At 34.8% G+C, this 16,907-nt stretch overlaps 2 protein-coding genes across 2 annotated transcripts; one reads left to right on the top strand and one right to left on the bottom strand.

The window, feature by feature from the left end:
* Positions 1 to 5,050: 5,050 nt before the first annotated feature.
* LOC109191189 (bidirectional sugar transporter SWEET5-like) lies at positions 5,051 to 6,815 on the bottom strand. The gene is made up of 6 exons (XM_019341777.1): positions 6,556 to 6,815; positions 6,405 to 6,441; positions 6,101 to 6,317; positions 5,840 to 6,001; positions 5,627 to 5,746; positions 5,051 to 5,518 (listed from the first exon to the last, which is right to left on the bottom strand). Exons 1-6 carry the CDS (start codon positions 6,596 to 6,598, stop codon positions 5,378 to 5,380), a joined length of 720 nt encoding a protein of 239 aa, XP_019197322.1. The 5' UTR covers positions 6,599 to 6,815; the 3' UTR covers positions 5,051 to 5,377.
* Positions 6,816 to 13,986: 7,171 nt separating this feature from the next.
* On the top strand, positions 13,987 to 14,448 carry LOC109191081 (RING-H2 finger protein ATL39-like). The gene has a single exon (XM_019341652.1). It carries the CDS (start codon positions 13,987 to 13,989, stop codon positions 14,446 to 14,448), a length of 462 nt encoding a protein of 153 aa, XP_019197197.1.
* Positions 14,449 to 16,907: the final 2,459 nt, after the last annotated feature.

Below are 16,907 nucleotides of genomic sequence, written 5' to 3'. Positions count from 1 at the left end.
ACTGTGGACCGCAGTCCACAATGCATTATGGTCCATGATTTAAAACGGTACCGTTTCTTTTAAAGAAAAGAAATCGTACCCGTTCCGCATAAAGTAGCTCTGTTTGTATAACATATTCAGTTTTATTTTATATATACTGCAGTTTCATTTCAACACAACTACAGTTTCATTTCAATATAGCTACAGTTTCATTCGACATTATACACTCAAATATGTGAAACTGTTATTCAGTTTCATTTTATATAAACTATAGTTTCATTACAACACAACTACAGTATCATCATTTCGATATAATTACAGTTTTATTGGACAATATACACTCAAATATGTGAAACTGTTATTCACTTTCATTTTATATACACTGCAGTTTCATTTCAACACAACTAGAGTTTCATTTCAATTCAATTCAATTCAATTACAGTTTCATTTTATAATATAAAAACAATATGTGAGACAGTTTCATTTTAGATACACTGTACTTTCATTTTGTAATTAACACACCAAAAGTACGGACTCAATTTCATTTGATAATATAAAAACAATATGTGAGATAGTTTCATTTTATATACAATGTACTTTCATTTTGTAATTAACACACCAAAAGTACGGGCTTCGTTAAAATGTAACGTCAGCCGTTTCTTTAAGTAAAGAAAATGCGTCATTTTTGGATCATGGTCCACAAAGCTTTGTGGACCATACGATATAATTGATGATTCAATCGTTATGTTGTGCATCCGTATGCACCGTGCATAGTGCATACGGATGCAAAAACGACGTCATTTTGACATCTAACTTAAAAAAAAAAATTATTCAGAATTGCATAACTACACATCCATAATTTCATAACTATAAATCCAGAATTGCATAACTACACATCCATAACTTCATAACTATACATCCAGAATTGCATAACTATACATCCATAACTATAAAATCCAGAATTGCATAACTACACCATGCATAATTACACATCCATAATTTCATAATTATAAATCCAGAATTGCATACCTATACAGCCATAATTCCATAATTAAAAATCCAGAATGAATGAACTAAAAAATGAACAACATAATGTTGTTGTTGGAAATCGAAATTAATTTTTTTTTAAAATAGGACACGTGTTTTGATGCAAAATGACGTCGTTTTTCATCCGTATGCACCATGCATGGTGCATACGGATGCACAACATAATTTGCCTTGTTGATTGTGCCGTAGTCGGGCTTGTTTATTTGGTAGTTGATCAACATTGTAAATGGATCCAACATTTGGGCTTGTTATAAATTGGGATAGAAGCAAAAAAAAAAAAAAAACAAAAAAACAAAAAAAAAAACAAATAGCAACTTCATGACCTACCGTCCACTAGGTTTCACAATAGTTATGCTGTGCAACCGAATGTACCATGCGCATGGTGCATACAATGCAAAACGATGTCGTTTTGACTAAAAACGCGTGTCCCACTTTTAAAAAAAAAAAATTCAGGTTCGATTCTCGGCAATAGCATTATTGTGGATATATAGTTATGAATTTCTGGATATATAGTTATAAATTTGTGGATATATAGTTATGAATTTATGGATATTTAGTTCATTCATTGTGGATATTTAGTTCATTCATTGTAGATATTTACTTCATTCATTCACTGTAGATATATAGTTATGAATTTATGGATATATAGTTATGAATTTCTGGATATATAGTTATGAATTTATGGATATTTAGTTCATTCATTGTGGATATTTAGTTCAATCAATGTGGATATTTAGTTCATTCATTGTGGATTTTTACTTCATTCATTCATTCATTGTGAATTTTTACTTCATTCATTCATTCATTGTGAATTTTTACTTCATTCATTCACTGTGGATATATAGTTATGAATTTGTGGATATATAGTTATGAATTTCTGGATATATAAAAATGTTATTGCTGGGAATCGAACCTGATTTCTTCTTTAAGTGGGACGCGCGTTTTTTTTTTTTTAACCAAAACGGCGCCGTTTTGCAACCGTATGCACTTTGCAAGGTGCATTCGGTTGCACAACATAATTTGCGTAAGTTTGATTGCAGTAGTTATACTATGGACCGGTGGATTCAAAATATAGGGTGACTTCTCAATTTGATTGCAGTAGTTATATTGCAGTAGTTATATACTGAATATTTACAATTCAAATTGTGACTTCTCATTTGGGTGGGAGAGTCAAGATGCTATTGAGCTACAAGTTACTTGGCAAAAAAATATAGGGTAAATTTTAATTTTGATTCATTAACTATCTCACTTGTGTTAATTGTAACACTTTAACTTTCAAAAATGTTAATTTTTAGTATCTTGACTAAATAATTTTTATCAATTTTGGTAACGTCGGCAAAATTACCGGTCAAATGTGACCGAAATCTTTTAATTCATTTTATTTTTTTTTTAATTCAGGGGCAAATTAGTCATTTCCTTCTTCTTTCTTCTTCTTAAATTGTCACCGGCCAAACTTTTGGTGGTGGCGCGTCTCTCGACCTTCAACTGCGAGTGAGATTTCTCTCTTCTTCCTTCTTTAAATCCCACTTTCTCACTCTACGTTCATATGTATAGATGGAAGATTTCTGCTTTGGTCAAGCATTCCACTTCTCTTACAGCCTCCACCTACGAGAATACTTTCAGGCCGACTAATTTGCTGTCTCACCGCGAATTTTCGACTGTTACTTGTGGATGCTCAGCCGACGAGTAAAAAACTAGAATGTGTAGAAAAGCTTGGGAATTAGCCAAAATATGTATTGACTTTTTTTTGACAGAAATATGCAAAACTCTATTGAGAGTTGCGTTTTTGAACGTATTTCATCCGTATTTTTTTTTTGTTAAATACAGAAAACGCAACTGGTGGTTGCGTTTTCAAAATACGTAGGGAATACGCTAAAACGCAATTGGGAATATCTGCCCCTCTGGGAAGATTCTGAAGACCGGCATGGCCAGCAAGGCCACCAAGACAGATGTTTTGGGGTCCGGCACGGGGAATTACGGCCACGGGAGCATAATGCGGGCCGGTGGAGCGCCCAAAATCGCGGGCCCTGTAGGCGGTACGAACAGTAGTGTCGCCATTGCCATGAATTCTAGAGGATTAATGATTGGCGGCGAGACAATGAAGAGAGGAATGCGGAGTAATGATCCGGAGGAGATGAAAAGGCTAGGCAATGAGCATTACAAGAAGGGTAATTTTCATGAGGCTTTGAATCTTTACGAGAAGGCAATTGCGATTTCGCCTGGAAATGCAGCTTACCATTGCAACCGTGCAGCGGCATTGATTGGTCTAAAGCGGTTCACAGAAGCAGTGAGAGAATGCGAGGAAGCTATTAGGTTGGACCGAAATATGTTAGAGCCCACCATCGCTTGGGATATGTCTCGCCGGTCTTCGACTTCGCCGGCGACGAGGAGTACAAATACTTCACAAAAACGCAACTTGGTTTTGCGTTTACGTATAATACGTAAAACGCAAAACATAGTTGCGTATTGTGGGATACGGTATTGCCGCAAAAACGCAAGAGCCTATTGCGTTTTACGTATACAAATACGTAAACACAACTGCCTCTTGCGTTTTCCACGAATACAAGAAAAATACGAAATACATCTGGTAGGGAATATCCCGACCGACCTAGCTTCACCACGACCGAGGAGCCTTTTGTCTTTTTCTCCTTGTCTCTGCAGGTAACAGGTCGGGCTCCATGAGAAGAACCCGGTCGTAGACCGACCAGAGTTACCCGAGCGGCGGTATCGACCACCGAGCGGCAGCCCTTTGGCGAAAGAGCTGACGAAGGACACGTGGCGGCTCTTTACATCGACAGGCAGGGCACCCAGGAGGATGGCACGTGGTGGCTACGTGGAAGACATGCCGAGCGGCTGGGATCTTGTCTCCGGCACAGCGGCTATAAATGCCCACAGTAGCAACAGTGTAGGGGACTTTTGGACGATCGATAGGTTGTTGTTAGAGAATCCCGACCGCAGTCAGTCGGTACTCAGAGCAGCCAAATAGATTGTACTTAGGGCCTTTACCGGGATCAATAAAGATTCTACTTGCTTTAATCGGTCTCGTGTTATTTATATTGCTTACGTAGAATTAGCAGTATCAACATCAAAAACGCAACTACGAATGGAGTTTTGCATATTTTTGTCCAAAAAAAAAATACGACACATTTTGGAATTTTTTCCTTGTTGACCGCATATTTTTGTCTTTTCCCCCTCAGACTAAGGGGCATGCAGTCCACAAGGAGACTATCGGCGGGTGAGGTCATGGGGCCCATATTCTGGAGAAGACGCAAATAACTTTTATTTTTTTTAAACGTAAAATGACCGTTTTACCCCAAGAATAAAAAATTTAAAAGGGTTTAAGTTTTTTAGGTCACATTTGGCCGGCAATTTTGTCGGTGTGACCAAAATTGATAAAAATTGCATCGTCAAGGTACTAAATTAACATTTTTGAAAGTCAAGTGTTGCAATTAACACAAGTGTAATAGTCAATGGACCAAAATTATAATTTTTTAAAAAATATACATACCAAGAATATAATATTGGATAATATTCTACGCTCAGAGTGCTTGCTTGTATAATAGTTAAGAGGTGCGTAAGTTCGCATTAGACACCAAGTGGCTTGTGGTCCATTGGTATTCGGTTGTTTCCTTATGTAGGAGGTATAAGGTTTGAGCCTTAGTGTAAGCGTGAATTGTATGTGTGGGTTTTCCCATCCGTTAGTAAAAAAGAAAAAAAAAAAAGAAAAAAAAAGTTCCTACTAGACCCTTAGCCTACAACGTACCACCACTAGACCCAATTGCGCTTTTATTAAATAGCCAATTTGAGTACAATTGGAGTGATTGACTGCTCCCACCACTCCAATGCCTCTAAAATGGGACATAAATAAGTAGGTTTTGTGTTGATTTAACAAGATTGGACTAATTAATGAAATGAACTAACTACTAAGTATGTGATGGGTAAATAAATTTGGAGAAATCATATTGACAAAGTTGTCCTTATAAGTAGTACTTTCAAGTCATTTGACTTGTGGACAAGCAGCATAAGTGTGTGATCACTATGGGAAAAATATTAATTCTTTGGGGACAGATAAAAATAATGATGCTCCACATGTATAATACAACACAAATTATTAGCATCATTGCATCCTATATATCCAATATACAATTCGATGACACTAATTAATGCTCTAAGGTCGCAGAATGCACGCCCCCATTATTGTTAAAACCAGTCTCCGCAGTGTAGTGATAATCCTCAACGATTATCGTTCATCGGAATCTGGTCGGGGCAAAGAGATGAGATTCAAACAGCAGCCCCCACCACCACCACGGGATCATCCGTCGCCAATTTGGAAGAATAATGTATGTAAACCTCAAACGTTGTCGGCGGTTCTGCCGGAGGCGATTTCAACCGTGTTGTTGGATTCATTTTCGTCCCAATTGGTTGTGCGATAAAACATTGCATAAAGTACGAGTTGTATCAATCCGGACAGTGCTCCAAGCCCATTCGGGATCTATTATTAATTAAGATTGTGTTTTTAAGGTAAGTAGGTAGAAATATCTGATCAATTTTAAAACTCGAAACCCGAAAATTAAAAAATAATAGAAGAAAAATTACATACCAAGACGTAAGGATCCAATTTGATGAAAGCGTAACAAAACCACACACACCCATTGGCAAAGTTGGCAAGTGACAAGTAGAAGGGCATGTATTTCACACTTTTTGTGGTAATAACCCGCTTCTGAATAACAAAAAAAAAAGTAATATAATAATGTTAGTTTTATAATTTAATGTAACATAATATAATAGTTTGAGGATTGAAGATCATACGTACCATGACCGTCAAAGGAGAGGTATACATAAGAACATTGAAAACGATACACACAATTCCGATGAGTGCAGATCTCTTCTTGGTGCCGTGGAGAACCGTCAAGGTAATAGCGACGATTCCGACAAAGAAGACGATTTCCCCTAAAAGTACAATCACAATCTTCTTCTGAAATAATTGCATTACAAATTATTCATGTTAATTACTTACTTAATTACACCTATCATATCATGATCTCAAAATTAAATATAAAAGAGAGTCACTAACTCGTTGTTTAGGCTTTGAGTAGATGAAAAAGATGATGATATACACAGCTTCAATAACCAGACCGGCACCATTAATTGTGACGACTAGCAAGCTATCAGGATGGACAAAGGGCATTCCATAGAACACCCACATCGCACAATTTAAAATCGTCGCAAGATATGGGTCTGCCTTGAAAGCTTGAACGGATTTGGATTTGATTATTTTGGCGAATGTGGGACTGTAAAAATCAAGATTACGTCAACACTAAAAAAATTATTATATATATAATGCGTAAATTAAGAATAATAAAAGGAATGAAATTTACGCTGGGGAGAGGAAGAGGAAGCATGATATGATATTTCCTGCAAAAATATAAATGGAAATAATTAATTCAAGCTAGAAATCAGTATATATGTAGTTTAAGATAAAGGTAATTAAGTTAAGGAGGTGAGATTAAGATGAGAGCAGTAACTAACCTACAATACCAACTATAGTTCGTGCGAGGTCTCTGTTCACCATGATGAATTAGTTAATTGTGTATTAAAGCTAAGAATGAAATTAAAGAAGAGATGAGATGAGATGTGAGAGTGATGTGAGTAGGTAATTTAAAGAAGCAAAATGGGTTGATTAGCAGTTAACAAGGTTTAAGGATCACCGTAGAAATGAAGGCGGTTATTCTCAGTGGATAAGTTTGTAGATAAAAGGGCATATCCTTAGATAGATAAGGCAGATAGGGAAAAGGTCAAGGTGTAATTGGATGGCCTGGATGGGTAGATTATATATATGTATATATAATATATATTAATATTAATTATGTTAGTTATATTGCTTGCACGCATGCATGCATGCGTCTCGCACTCCATGTTTTAAGGGTTTCTTTGTTTTCAGAAATCCGCACTCCACGCATGTATGCACCCTTTAGTTCTCATCTAATTAAGCATTATTGTCAATTTGTCATCTCATCTTTCTTGGGAAAACCTTAACCACAGATCAGAGGTTCTAATGCGCCTCCATCTGATCCAGGTAGCTAGCTTAGCTTATCTCAAATGCTATCTCAACTTCTGAACAAATGCATCATGATTTACTAATGTCCCATGGGCCGGGCAATACTTATTGTGTGGACCACGGTCCAAAAATGACATCGTTTTATTTAATTTTATTTTTCACACATACAGCTGCAACGGCAAATTATACTGTGCACCAGGGCGCACAGTGCATGTGCGCCTTGGCCCAAAACGACGTCGTTTTGACCTTTTCGCGTGTTTGCTATTAAAAAAAAAAAATTCATGTTTTGAAGGTTCAAAATTGTATAATAGAAAACACAGAATTTTATACCTGAAAACACATAATTTTTATAACTGAAAATCCCCATGTTTCGAATGTACAGAATTATATAATAGAAAACACATAATTTTTATACCTGAAAACACATAATCTTTTTTAAAAAGACAAACACCCCTGTTTTGAATGTACAAAATTTTATACCTGAAAACACATAATTTTATAACAGAATACAAAACGACGTCGTTTTGGGAGTCACGGGGCGCACATTGCTATGTGCGCCCTGGTGCACGGTATAACGATTGAGCTGCAACATGCATTTTTATAACTCATAATATACATTATTCTAAAGTATAATGTCCGTTATTTTAAAACGTAATGTATGTTATATTACCCCAGATGTTTCATTATTTTAACACGTAATGTAAATTATTTTTACTTATAATATTCATGATAATGTTTTGAACCGTGGTCCACACAATAATTTGCCCCCATCAATCATTATTCCATGGACCATGGTTCACACATTTGTGTGAACTATAAATAAAAAGTACATTTTTAATATATTAAAAGTACATTATTTATATACATAAACTATATTATTTAAAAATATATAATTTTTTATATATTGTTAAATAATGTACATTCAGTACACAAATAGTGTACTTTTAGTATATTAAAAATGTATATGACATTTAAGGTTCACACAAATATGTGGACCATGATCAACACAATAATTTACCCTCTCAACCATCTTGGGCCATTATCCGAGCCCATTGGCTACCTTGGATCGCAATTCTAATAATTGTAAAGGTGTTCATAGCCTAATATTCAAGCTCATACTTAGAGTAATCACTTTCTCTCTCATTCAATTATTCCTTTAATTTCTTTTATCATTCATCTTTCCTTTAAAAATTTATAGATATATTATATTTAATATATCTTACAAAAATTATATATATAATTTTTAATATCTCGAATGTGCAAATGATGTTCCCTATTTGAGAAATTTCGTCTCCATCGTCAAGGCAAATAAGAGTCCAACTATACACCCTTTCACTTTTCACCGCATTAGTTTAAAATAGTCAAATCATTCTGATCTTTCCATTAATGAAAATACTTTGACTATTCAATTTTTTTTTAAAAAAATTAGTGGACCATTTAATTAATTTAGTAATATCAAGTGAGATTTTAGGTGGTAAAAACATACTGAAAAATGTTTCATAAATAATTAAGTTTTTCTATTAAATTTTCATTTTTAATTACGGATTAATTAACAACGTATTAGATGTGTGACTACGATGTCAACAGAACATCTAAATTATTTGATTTTTCTTTCGACAGCAACAGCTTAATTATCTGTTTAACCAAGATTTTACGTCATTGACTCATTATTATTCTTGTTCAACGTTTATAAAAACCATTAACAAACTTGCAATAATATGGACCCCACAAGAACAATACTGTGTATTTTTGGGTGAGTCACGGGTCAGTTTAATAATTTTAAATCAAATCGGAATAAATTGTTTGTTATTTAAAAGGGAAACTTTAATACTTTTTAATCAAAAAATAATATTTCATGAGTAAAAAGTTACTTATAAGAAAAAGTATAATATTCCGTACTAATCAAGGAGAAAGTATAATACTTATGAGGAAAAATGTAATATGTACTTTTAGGATCATACCGGGCAACAAATTATGAGAAGTATTCTAAGCTTATTTTAGCATTCCTTGTGGCTAAGAAACACAACCAGCCAGTTGTTGATGAAGAATCATAATGCATGTATGCATGGTTGGCTCTGAACTGGTGTCTGCAGAAGCACTATAAGGGGTTGTGTCGAGGTTATAACTGTTGGAGGATGAAAATAAATAAGTAGGAAAGCTTAGCATAGGGAGTTTATTAGGGAGTTTATTGTCTTTTCCTATCCTTCATTCTTTTGTGTTGTAACCGGTCAATACCTTCACCTTGTGTATATAAACCAATATGTAAAGCTATGAGCAGTGAACAACTTGATATGATATCTTCTTCTTCGATCTGTTTCTGACCTCTCACTATTCATGTAGTCTCTTTTCGACATGGTATCAGAGCCACCACGGTGGTTCACCTACGCCGCCGCCGCCGGCATCGGAGAGTCCAATCGAAGAAGCCATTCGACGACTCCTGATGCTCGATCTCCATTGCAATCTTCTCCGTTCAATCCGCAGAGGATCATTTCTACGCAGAGTAGCAATAATGTCGTCGCTGGATCTCCAATCCGATCAGTAACATCAACGATTCCGCAGAGGAATCTAAGTTCGGAGAAGCAAAACTCCGTAGCCGTTCCGCAGCGGAAGGAAGTAGCTCCATTGTTTCCGAGTCGATCTCCATTTTTAGCGAAATCCATAGCTGTTCCGCAGTGGAACCTGTTCACGCAGATGAACTACCATCCAGAAGATCTGGAAAAGTTAGATTTGAAGACGGATCAGTCCTCCGATTCAGCCACAAAGGCTGTGTCTCTAGTTCCGAAGCGATTGCAGGAGTTCACGAGGGAAGCTGCTAAGTGCTCGCGGGAGCTGACGATTGGAGGCTCCGCCAAGATGTCTAACGTTGTTTTGGAGGCGTCTGAGCGATCCAAAGGGATCGCCGTCGAAGCGTCCGAGAGGTCTAAGGAGATCGTGGCTGAGCAGATCACGTCCACAGTAGTTGTGTCTTTCGATCCGAAATTTCGGAGAGAAACGGAGAAGAGTATGGCCGGAGTTGGAGCAGAGGAAACGGCGTTGCTGGAGACAGAACTCAAGGACGCCGTCTCTCTGTCTCGCCGTCGCCTTCGAGCCAATGCCGCTGCCGGTGAGGAGACGGCGCCGGGAGTGGAGCCACATGAGCTTAAAGGAAACAACACCTTCGAAAACCAGCATGGTGCGGTGATCGTGGATGTTTGTGGGATTAACACTGTTAGCAGGGTTGTTCTATCCAATGCTGGTGCAGCATTTTCTGGTATGGTGGTTGCAAGACTCCAGACCTCCAAACAATCCCCTACCGTTGATGATAAGGTTACTGTGTCTTCAGATGAGTTAGGCCAGATGGCTGTTGACACCAAACAAGAGGCATGTTCTAAAGATGAAAATCAAGCTGTGAATACGTCTCCCAAGTCAGTTACTAGTAGTGGTGTTAAGGGAGGGAAGTCTAAGTCACAAACAAATTCTGCAGAATCTTTGGATCAAATTCCTGATAATACAGACAAAGAGACTGAGAAGCTTCCAGATAGTCAAATACTGGATAGTGTCAAAAAGGAGAATGAGGAGATAAAGCCAATTGGTAAAAGGTTGGCAGAGAGTGTAGTTGTAAACTGTGCTAGCAAGCTAAAGCCTTACATAACTCATGCTGTAAAATCTCTGGGCATTTCTTTGGATGAGTACAGTGAAGTTTTAAGTTTCATACTGCAAGGGACTCCTGTAGCTGCTGAGCATAATAATGATACTTTGAAAGAACTCTCGTTTGCAGTGGAGAGTCTCAAATCTGAGGAAATTCCATGCATATCTGCTGTTGTTGTTGCTTTACTTGCTGAGCCAAAGCCGAGAATTGATTATGTGTTGAAGGCCGTTGGTGGAAGTCTAACAGCTATTCCTGGACTATCTGATATGATTGATGATACTGTGGAATCAATTGTCACGGATGTGCTACAATGGCCTCACAGGATTGTTGTTCCAATTGGTGGCATTCCTGTAGATACAAGTGATTTGGAGCTTAAGCCTCAGGGGAAGCTCACAGTAACAATAATCAAGGCTAGTGACTTAAAGAACCAGGAAATGATTGGAAAATCTGATCCATATGTGGTTGTATTCGTCCGTCCACTGTTCAAAGTTAAAACAAAGACAATTGATAACAACCTAAATCGTGTTTGGAATGAGATATTCAAATTGATTGCGAAAGACAAGGAGACGCAATCGCTTATCATTGAGAAGCCTAGATTTGCAGTAGCAGTCCTCACTACCTTTTGTGTTTAAGCTGGGCATGTAGGTCCTCACTACCTTTTGTGTTTAAGCTGGGCATGTAGGTCTTCACTACCTTTTGTGTTTAAGCTGGGCATGTAGGATCTACACGCTCCAGCTTACGGGGGGGGGGGGGGTGTTGGAGGATGAAAATAAATAAGTAGGAAAGCTTAGCATAGGGAGTTTATTGTCTTTTCCTATCCTTCCTTCTTTTGTGTTGTAACCGGTCAATACCTTCACCTTGTGTATATAAACCAATATGTAAAGCTATGAGCAGTGAACAACTTGATATGATATCTTCTTCTTCGATCTGTTTCTGACCTCTCACTATTCATGTAGTCTCTTTCCGACAAACCGGAGTGGTATGAGTTTTGAGCTCAGAATAAGAAACAAAGTGATCAAGAAAATCAAGGACGATCAAACTCATTGAGGCAAAATTCTAGCTAGAATCATGTTTGCTATCAATGTGGGCAGGGGCGGGCCAATATCAATTCTTATCTTCTTCAAAGACTAACCTAATCATTTTTTCATATCTTTGAAGTTTTGAATCTTTTTATGAATTATTGGTATTGTATATTTTCATTTCTCTTCAAGCAACATTCTCTGGATAACTGCATTAATGGCAACTTCGGTCTTCCAAGTCAAAGAAGATGGTGATTACATAAACAAAGAATTAGATATATAAGATAGATATTAATTTGAAATAAAGAATTAATTGAGATTAGCTAAAGCATAGTGTAATTATGTATATATCATGAGCATGCACAGTATTAAAAAGAAAATATTAGTCTACTCCTCAGTTTTAGTAGATTTGTAATGTAATAATGTATGTTGAAATATATTAAATGAATATTAATATATTTAATTATTCACTCTTAAATCATAATTGACCACCTACATCATCTATGGCTTCGCCCCTGATTATTGTCTTCAACTGCACAACCCCTAGCTGCACTAGAATGGACAACCTAGAAGACTTTTGAAATCCTGAAGATTATGCTCCGAAAGCATATGGTTGTGCTCTTTTGTCCTAAGCTAAGTTTTTCCCATTGGGTTTTTCTTAGACTAATGTTTTTAATGAGGCAACCGATATAGGTGCACTTGAATGGATGGTCCTGAAGACCCTTGAAATCTTGAAGATTATACCCGGAAGGCTTATGGTTGTATTCTTTTTTCCTTAGCTAAGTTTTTTTCCATTAAGTTTTCTTAGGCTAAGGGTTTTAATGAGGCAACCGGTGCAACACATGGTTTCACATACTTCGTGTACTCTTTTCCTCATCTAGATTTTTCTCACTGAATTTTTCTAGCGAGTTTTTTAACGAGGCACGAGTATAGTTTGATAATGGCCAAGGGAGAGTGGTATAAATATTATTATTATTATGGCCATTATCACAAGACCTTTCATTTGTCTTATATTTATTCCATTATTTATGTTGAAGGTTATGAAGAGTTGTATGGATGTATATATATTCATAATGAAGGCTTAATGAATGGATAAGGTTGAATTCTTGAGTTTTATATCTTTTGTTCTACTCTTCTCTTTATTTTTTCATTCCATTTTGCAATCTTACTAATATGTGCAATCGACACATTACCGTACAACAATTTAGTAGATATCGTACAACAATCTCAATAGACTAGGCTAACTTAATGCCAAATTACAACAATCTTAACTTTAAAATTAACCGAACATCGATGAATGATGCATAAACCCCAACAAAGTAATTGGCTCTCGAGATTCCAATTAAGAAGCATATTTTATTTGTGTTTCTTCATTTGAAGATACTCTTGGAGTCATGGTTAACCGTAACGTCATTTTTCGAGTTTTAATATTTTAAATGTCACAATAGATAGTGACAGGTTGAACTCTAAGTCAATTTCGAAATAAAATATTACTGCACTAATTAAATGAAGACAAAAACATATATAAATTAAATAAATTAATTAAATATACTATCACAACCATGTTTTGATCCATCAACTTTGTCTTTATTATTTCATTCAATTATTATATATTGTAAGCTAGCGTGCTAGTGTTGTTTTAATAATAATAATAATAAATTAATAATAATAATAATAATAATAATAATAATAATAATAATAATAATAATTATTATTATTATTATTATTATTATTATTATTATTATTATAACAAACAAAACTAAATACCTTTAAGCTAATTAAATTTAAAATCACTGTTGTAAATTATGGAATTTCCGACCACCTGAAATTGATTTTAAATCAAGTCGGAAGCCTTGTTCCGATCACTTTTGGTATCCGGAAATAGTTTTGGAAAAACTTTTGTTGCTATTTCCGACTACTTTTTTACTTTCGACTTGATTTAAGATCAGATGGTCGGAAATTTTATAATTTTTAGCAATGAATAATGTAAATAAATCCATCAAAGTAGAATACAAATTTGGCCACTTGGTGAGGGAAATTAAGCCGCCACACCTTCTACTTCTATTCAACCACTGCACTGATAAAGTCTTCCTCAAATCCCCCAATTCAAACGCATGTGAAATTTTCTCCCTTCATGTTTTTCTTCAGTTCAAGAACCAAATATACTTCAATCAATTTTTATTGTTTTTTGCACTCTATAATATAGTAGTGTTACAAAGAAGTAGCAGTGAGAAGCTATATATATATATATGGGTATGGAAGTAGTGGTCTGTTTGGTGCTGCTATTCATAGGAGTTGGAGTTTTCACTTTCATACATGTTTGTATAGTTGGGAGGGCATTTGGGAGCATAAGTGGAGAAAGTTTTAACCCAAGGGATATGAATAATACAGGTAGAAGAAGAAGTTCAAGCATGTCCCAAGAGGATATAAAGAAATTGCCTTGTTTTGAGTACAAATTGGAAGATGAAGAAGAAAGTGGCACAGGTGCTATTATTTGTGCAGTTTGCTTAGAGAACTTGAAGAATGGGGACAAGTGTAGGGTGTTGCCAAAATGCAAACATTGCTTCCATGCTCAGTGCATTGAACCATGGCTCATCACTTCAGGTGCTTGCCCTATTTGCAGAGCTGCTACCAAGACTCCACCCTTTACAACTAGTAGTATTGGGGAGGAAAGTAGCAATAATAATTCAAATCAAATTGTGATTGAGTTGACATAATATAGAATGAAATTAAAGCTGAATTTCTTTTGCTTTGTTTTTGTTTTTTAAATCCATTCTTTCAATTTTGTGTTTATTTGTGTTGGGTAGTGGTGGGGTGTTGGGATTCATCAAATTGTTCAATTCAATATGACTTTTGGTGCTGCTGGCCTGGTTGAAAAAATTAACTTAAAATAATACTTTGAATGACTATTTTGAATGGGATTCACTTTTGATTTGGATTAAGTCGAAATTGATTCGGATTCCTCTAAGTTCTAAGGAGGATGTTTAATTTTATTTATTATACGTTCAAAATGAATTATTGGTGAATAAGAAATTGATTCTCAAAGTGTATTCATTTGAGTTGGAAGGCTTTTAAGCAGCCATTATATATATTATCCCACATTAGAAAGGGATATTGGTTTGTACTAGTATAAATATTATTTAATTTTTAAAGAGTTTGAATTGTGTAACATAGAGGCTCTCCTATGTATGAAGGGCTCAATTATTGCGTGGACCATCTATATAGTGTTGTGTAAATCATAACAAAATGTACATTTTTAATATACTAAAAGTACATCATTCGTGTACTGAATGTACATTATACAAAATAATATACTTTCAGTACTCAAATAATGTATTTTTCTTGAATACAATGCACATTTTTAATATACTAAAAATATATTATTTATGTACTGAATGTATATTATTTGATAGTATGATCCACGCAGCTGTAGTGTAGATGATGATTGGCTAAACACTATGGTGGAAATGATGGGTGATGGTTGAATGATATTTCCACAAACATTGCAAATAAACAAAATGGTGGTTGAAGGTTGAAATAATATTTCCACTGGTGCTAATAATGGAAATTAGTTTCTAATTGTATTTTTTTTAAAATTATTTTTAAATAAAAGTTTTATTCTTGTAATATAAGTTGTTTTTATCTTGAATAAAACAATATTGTTCCATTGTTGTTTTTAATATTATTATATGTATGTCAAATTTTTATGTGATACAATTTTTAATGTATAAAGATTCAATACAGAATGTCTTGTGCATATGTAGCATTACATGTGAAATGCTATAATTGGCTTAACGGCCAAAATAAAATGTAACAATCTGTCACATATTACAATTTATTAAGAGATTTTGATTTTAGTTCACTTTTGAATAATAAAGATTTCATAATAATGGAAGAGTTATATAATCGTAAGTGTATTAGCTCAAATATATTGATTATTTTTAATATTATTATTAAAATGATTAAATATGCTCGTTTAACTAGTTTGAAGATTTGGTGGGTACGGACTTTTAATTATGTTACTAAAAATATGTTAATTAACAAGACCAAATTGTATTAGTATGACAATTGAATTTGAGACAAATGATGAAAATATTGGGATAATGAAAATAATTAAACTATGAATAACCACTTGACCCATTTGAGTAGTGGTGTGAGCAATTTATGATGTTATCACTCATGCGGGGTTATACATCTAGATTTGTTAGCTTAAAACAAAGCAAGGGTATAGCCATAGGAAAACTAAACCACTTAAATTAATCCATAGCGATTTATTTGATTTTAAATTAATACAAACGTGAGGTAGTACTAAATATTTATTACATTTATTGATGATAGCACATGCATGATATTACTATGTGTATTTGTCTAAAAGCAAAGTTAAAGTGGTAGATAAATCCATTCTTTATAAGGATGAATTGAAAAATTAGACTTAATTCCATTTTTGCTCCTACATTTATTGGTGGCAATTCACTTTCATTTTTATTAGAACGTCAACTTTTGTTCCTAGTATTATTGTGGCATGATCATTTTTGGTCTTTTATCAACAAAATATTTTAAATATCGTTAAATACAAAGGCATTTCGATCTTCAATTATGAATTTTTTCAAAAAAAATAAACATAAAAAATATAGCGGATCAACCTACTTTGTATAAAAAAAGATTGAAATGTCTTTGTATTTAGCGACATTTCAACGATTTTGTTGGAAGGGACTAAAAATTATCATGCCACAATAATACTAAGACTAAATGAGGATGATCTAATAAAAGAGACTAAAAGTGGACTGTTACCTATAAATCTAAGACCAAAAATGAAATTAACTTGAAAAATGAACATAAAAGAGAAATTAAAGCCATTAAAATTGATCGAGGTTGTGCGTATGAAACATTGAAACATCGATTTGTGATTACTATACGCAAAATTGTATTATATATGAGAGTGTGATACCATATTCACCCCGATGAGAACATAATGAATTGTATTGAATTAATGTCTTACAACTACAACCAACATGGTTGGCGTGGTGGTTTAACACCTCATCCCTTAAGCATGAGGTTGAGGGTTTGATCCCCATCCATGTGAATGTAGTAAACTATTTGATTAGTCCCGGCCCCTATCACTTAGTTTGCTGATCGTTGGCCGAAAAACTTTTGTAAATAAAGTAATAATCTCACA

This window comes from Ipomoea nil, unplaced genomic scaffold (assembly GCF_001879475.1).
Source record: "Ipomoea nil cultivar Tokyo-kokei standard unplaced genomic scaffold, Asagao_1.1 scaffold1617, whole genome shotgun sequence".
Taxonomy (NCBI): Eukaryota; Viridiplantae; Streptophyta; class Magnoliopsida; order Solanales; family Convolvulaceae; genus Ipomoea; species Ipomoea nil.
This window is presented reverse-complemented; position numbering and strand designations above follow the sequence as displayed.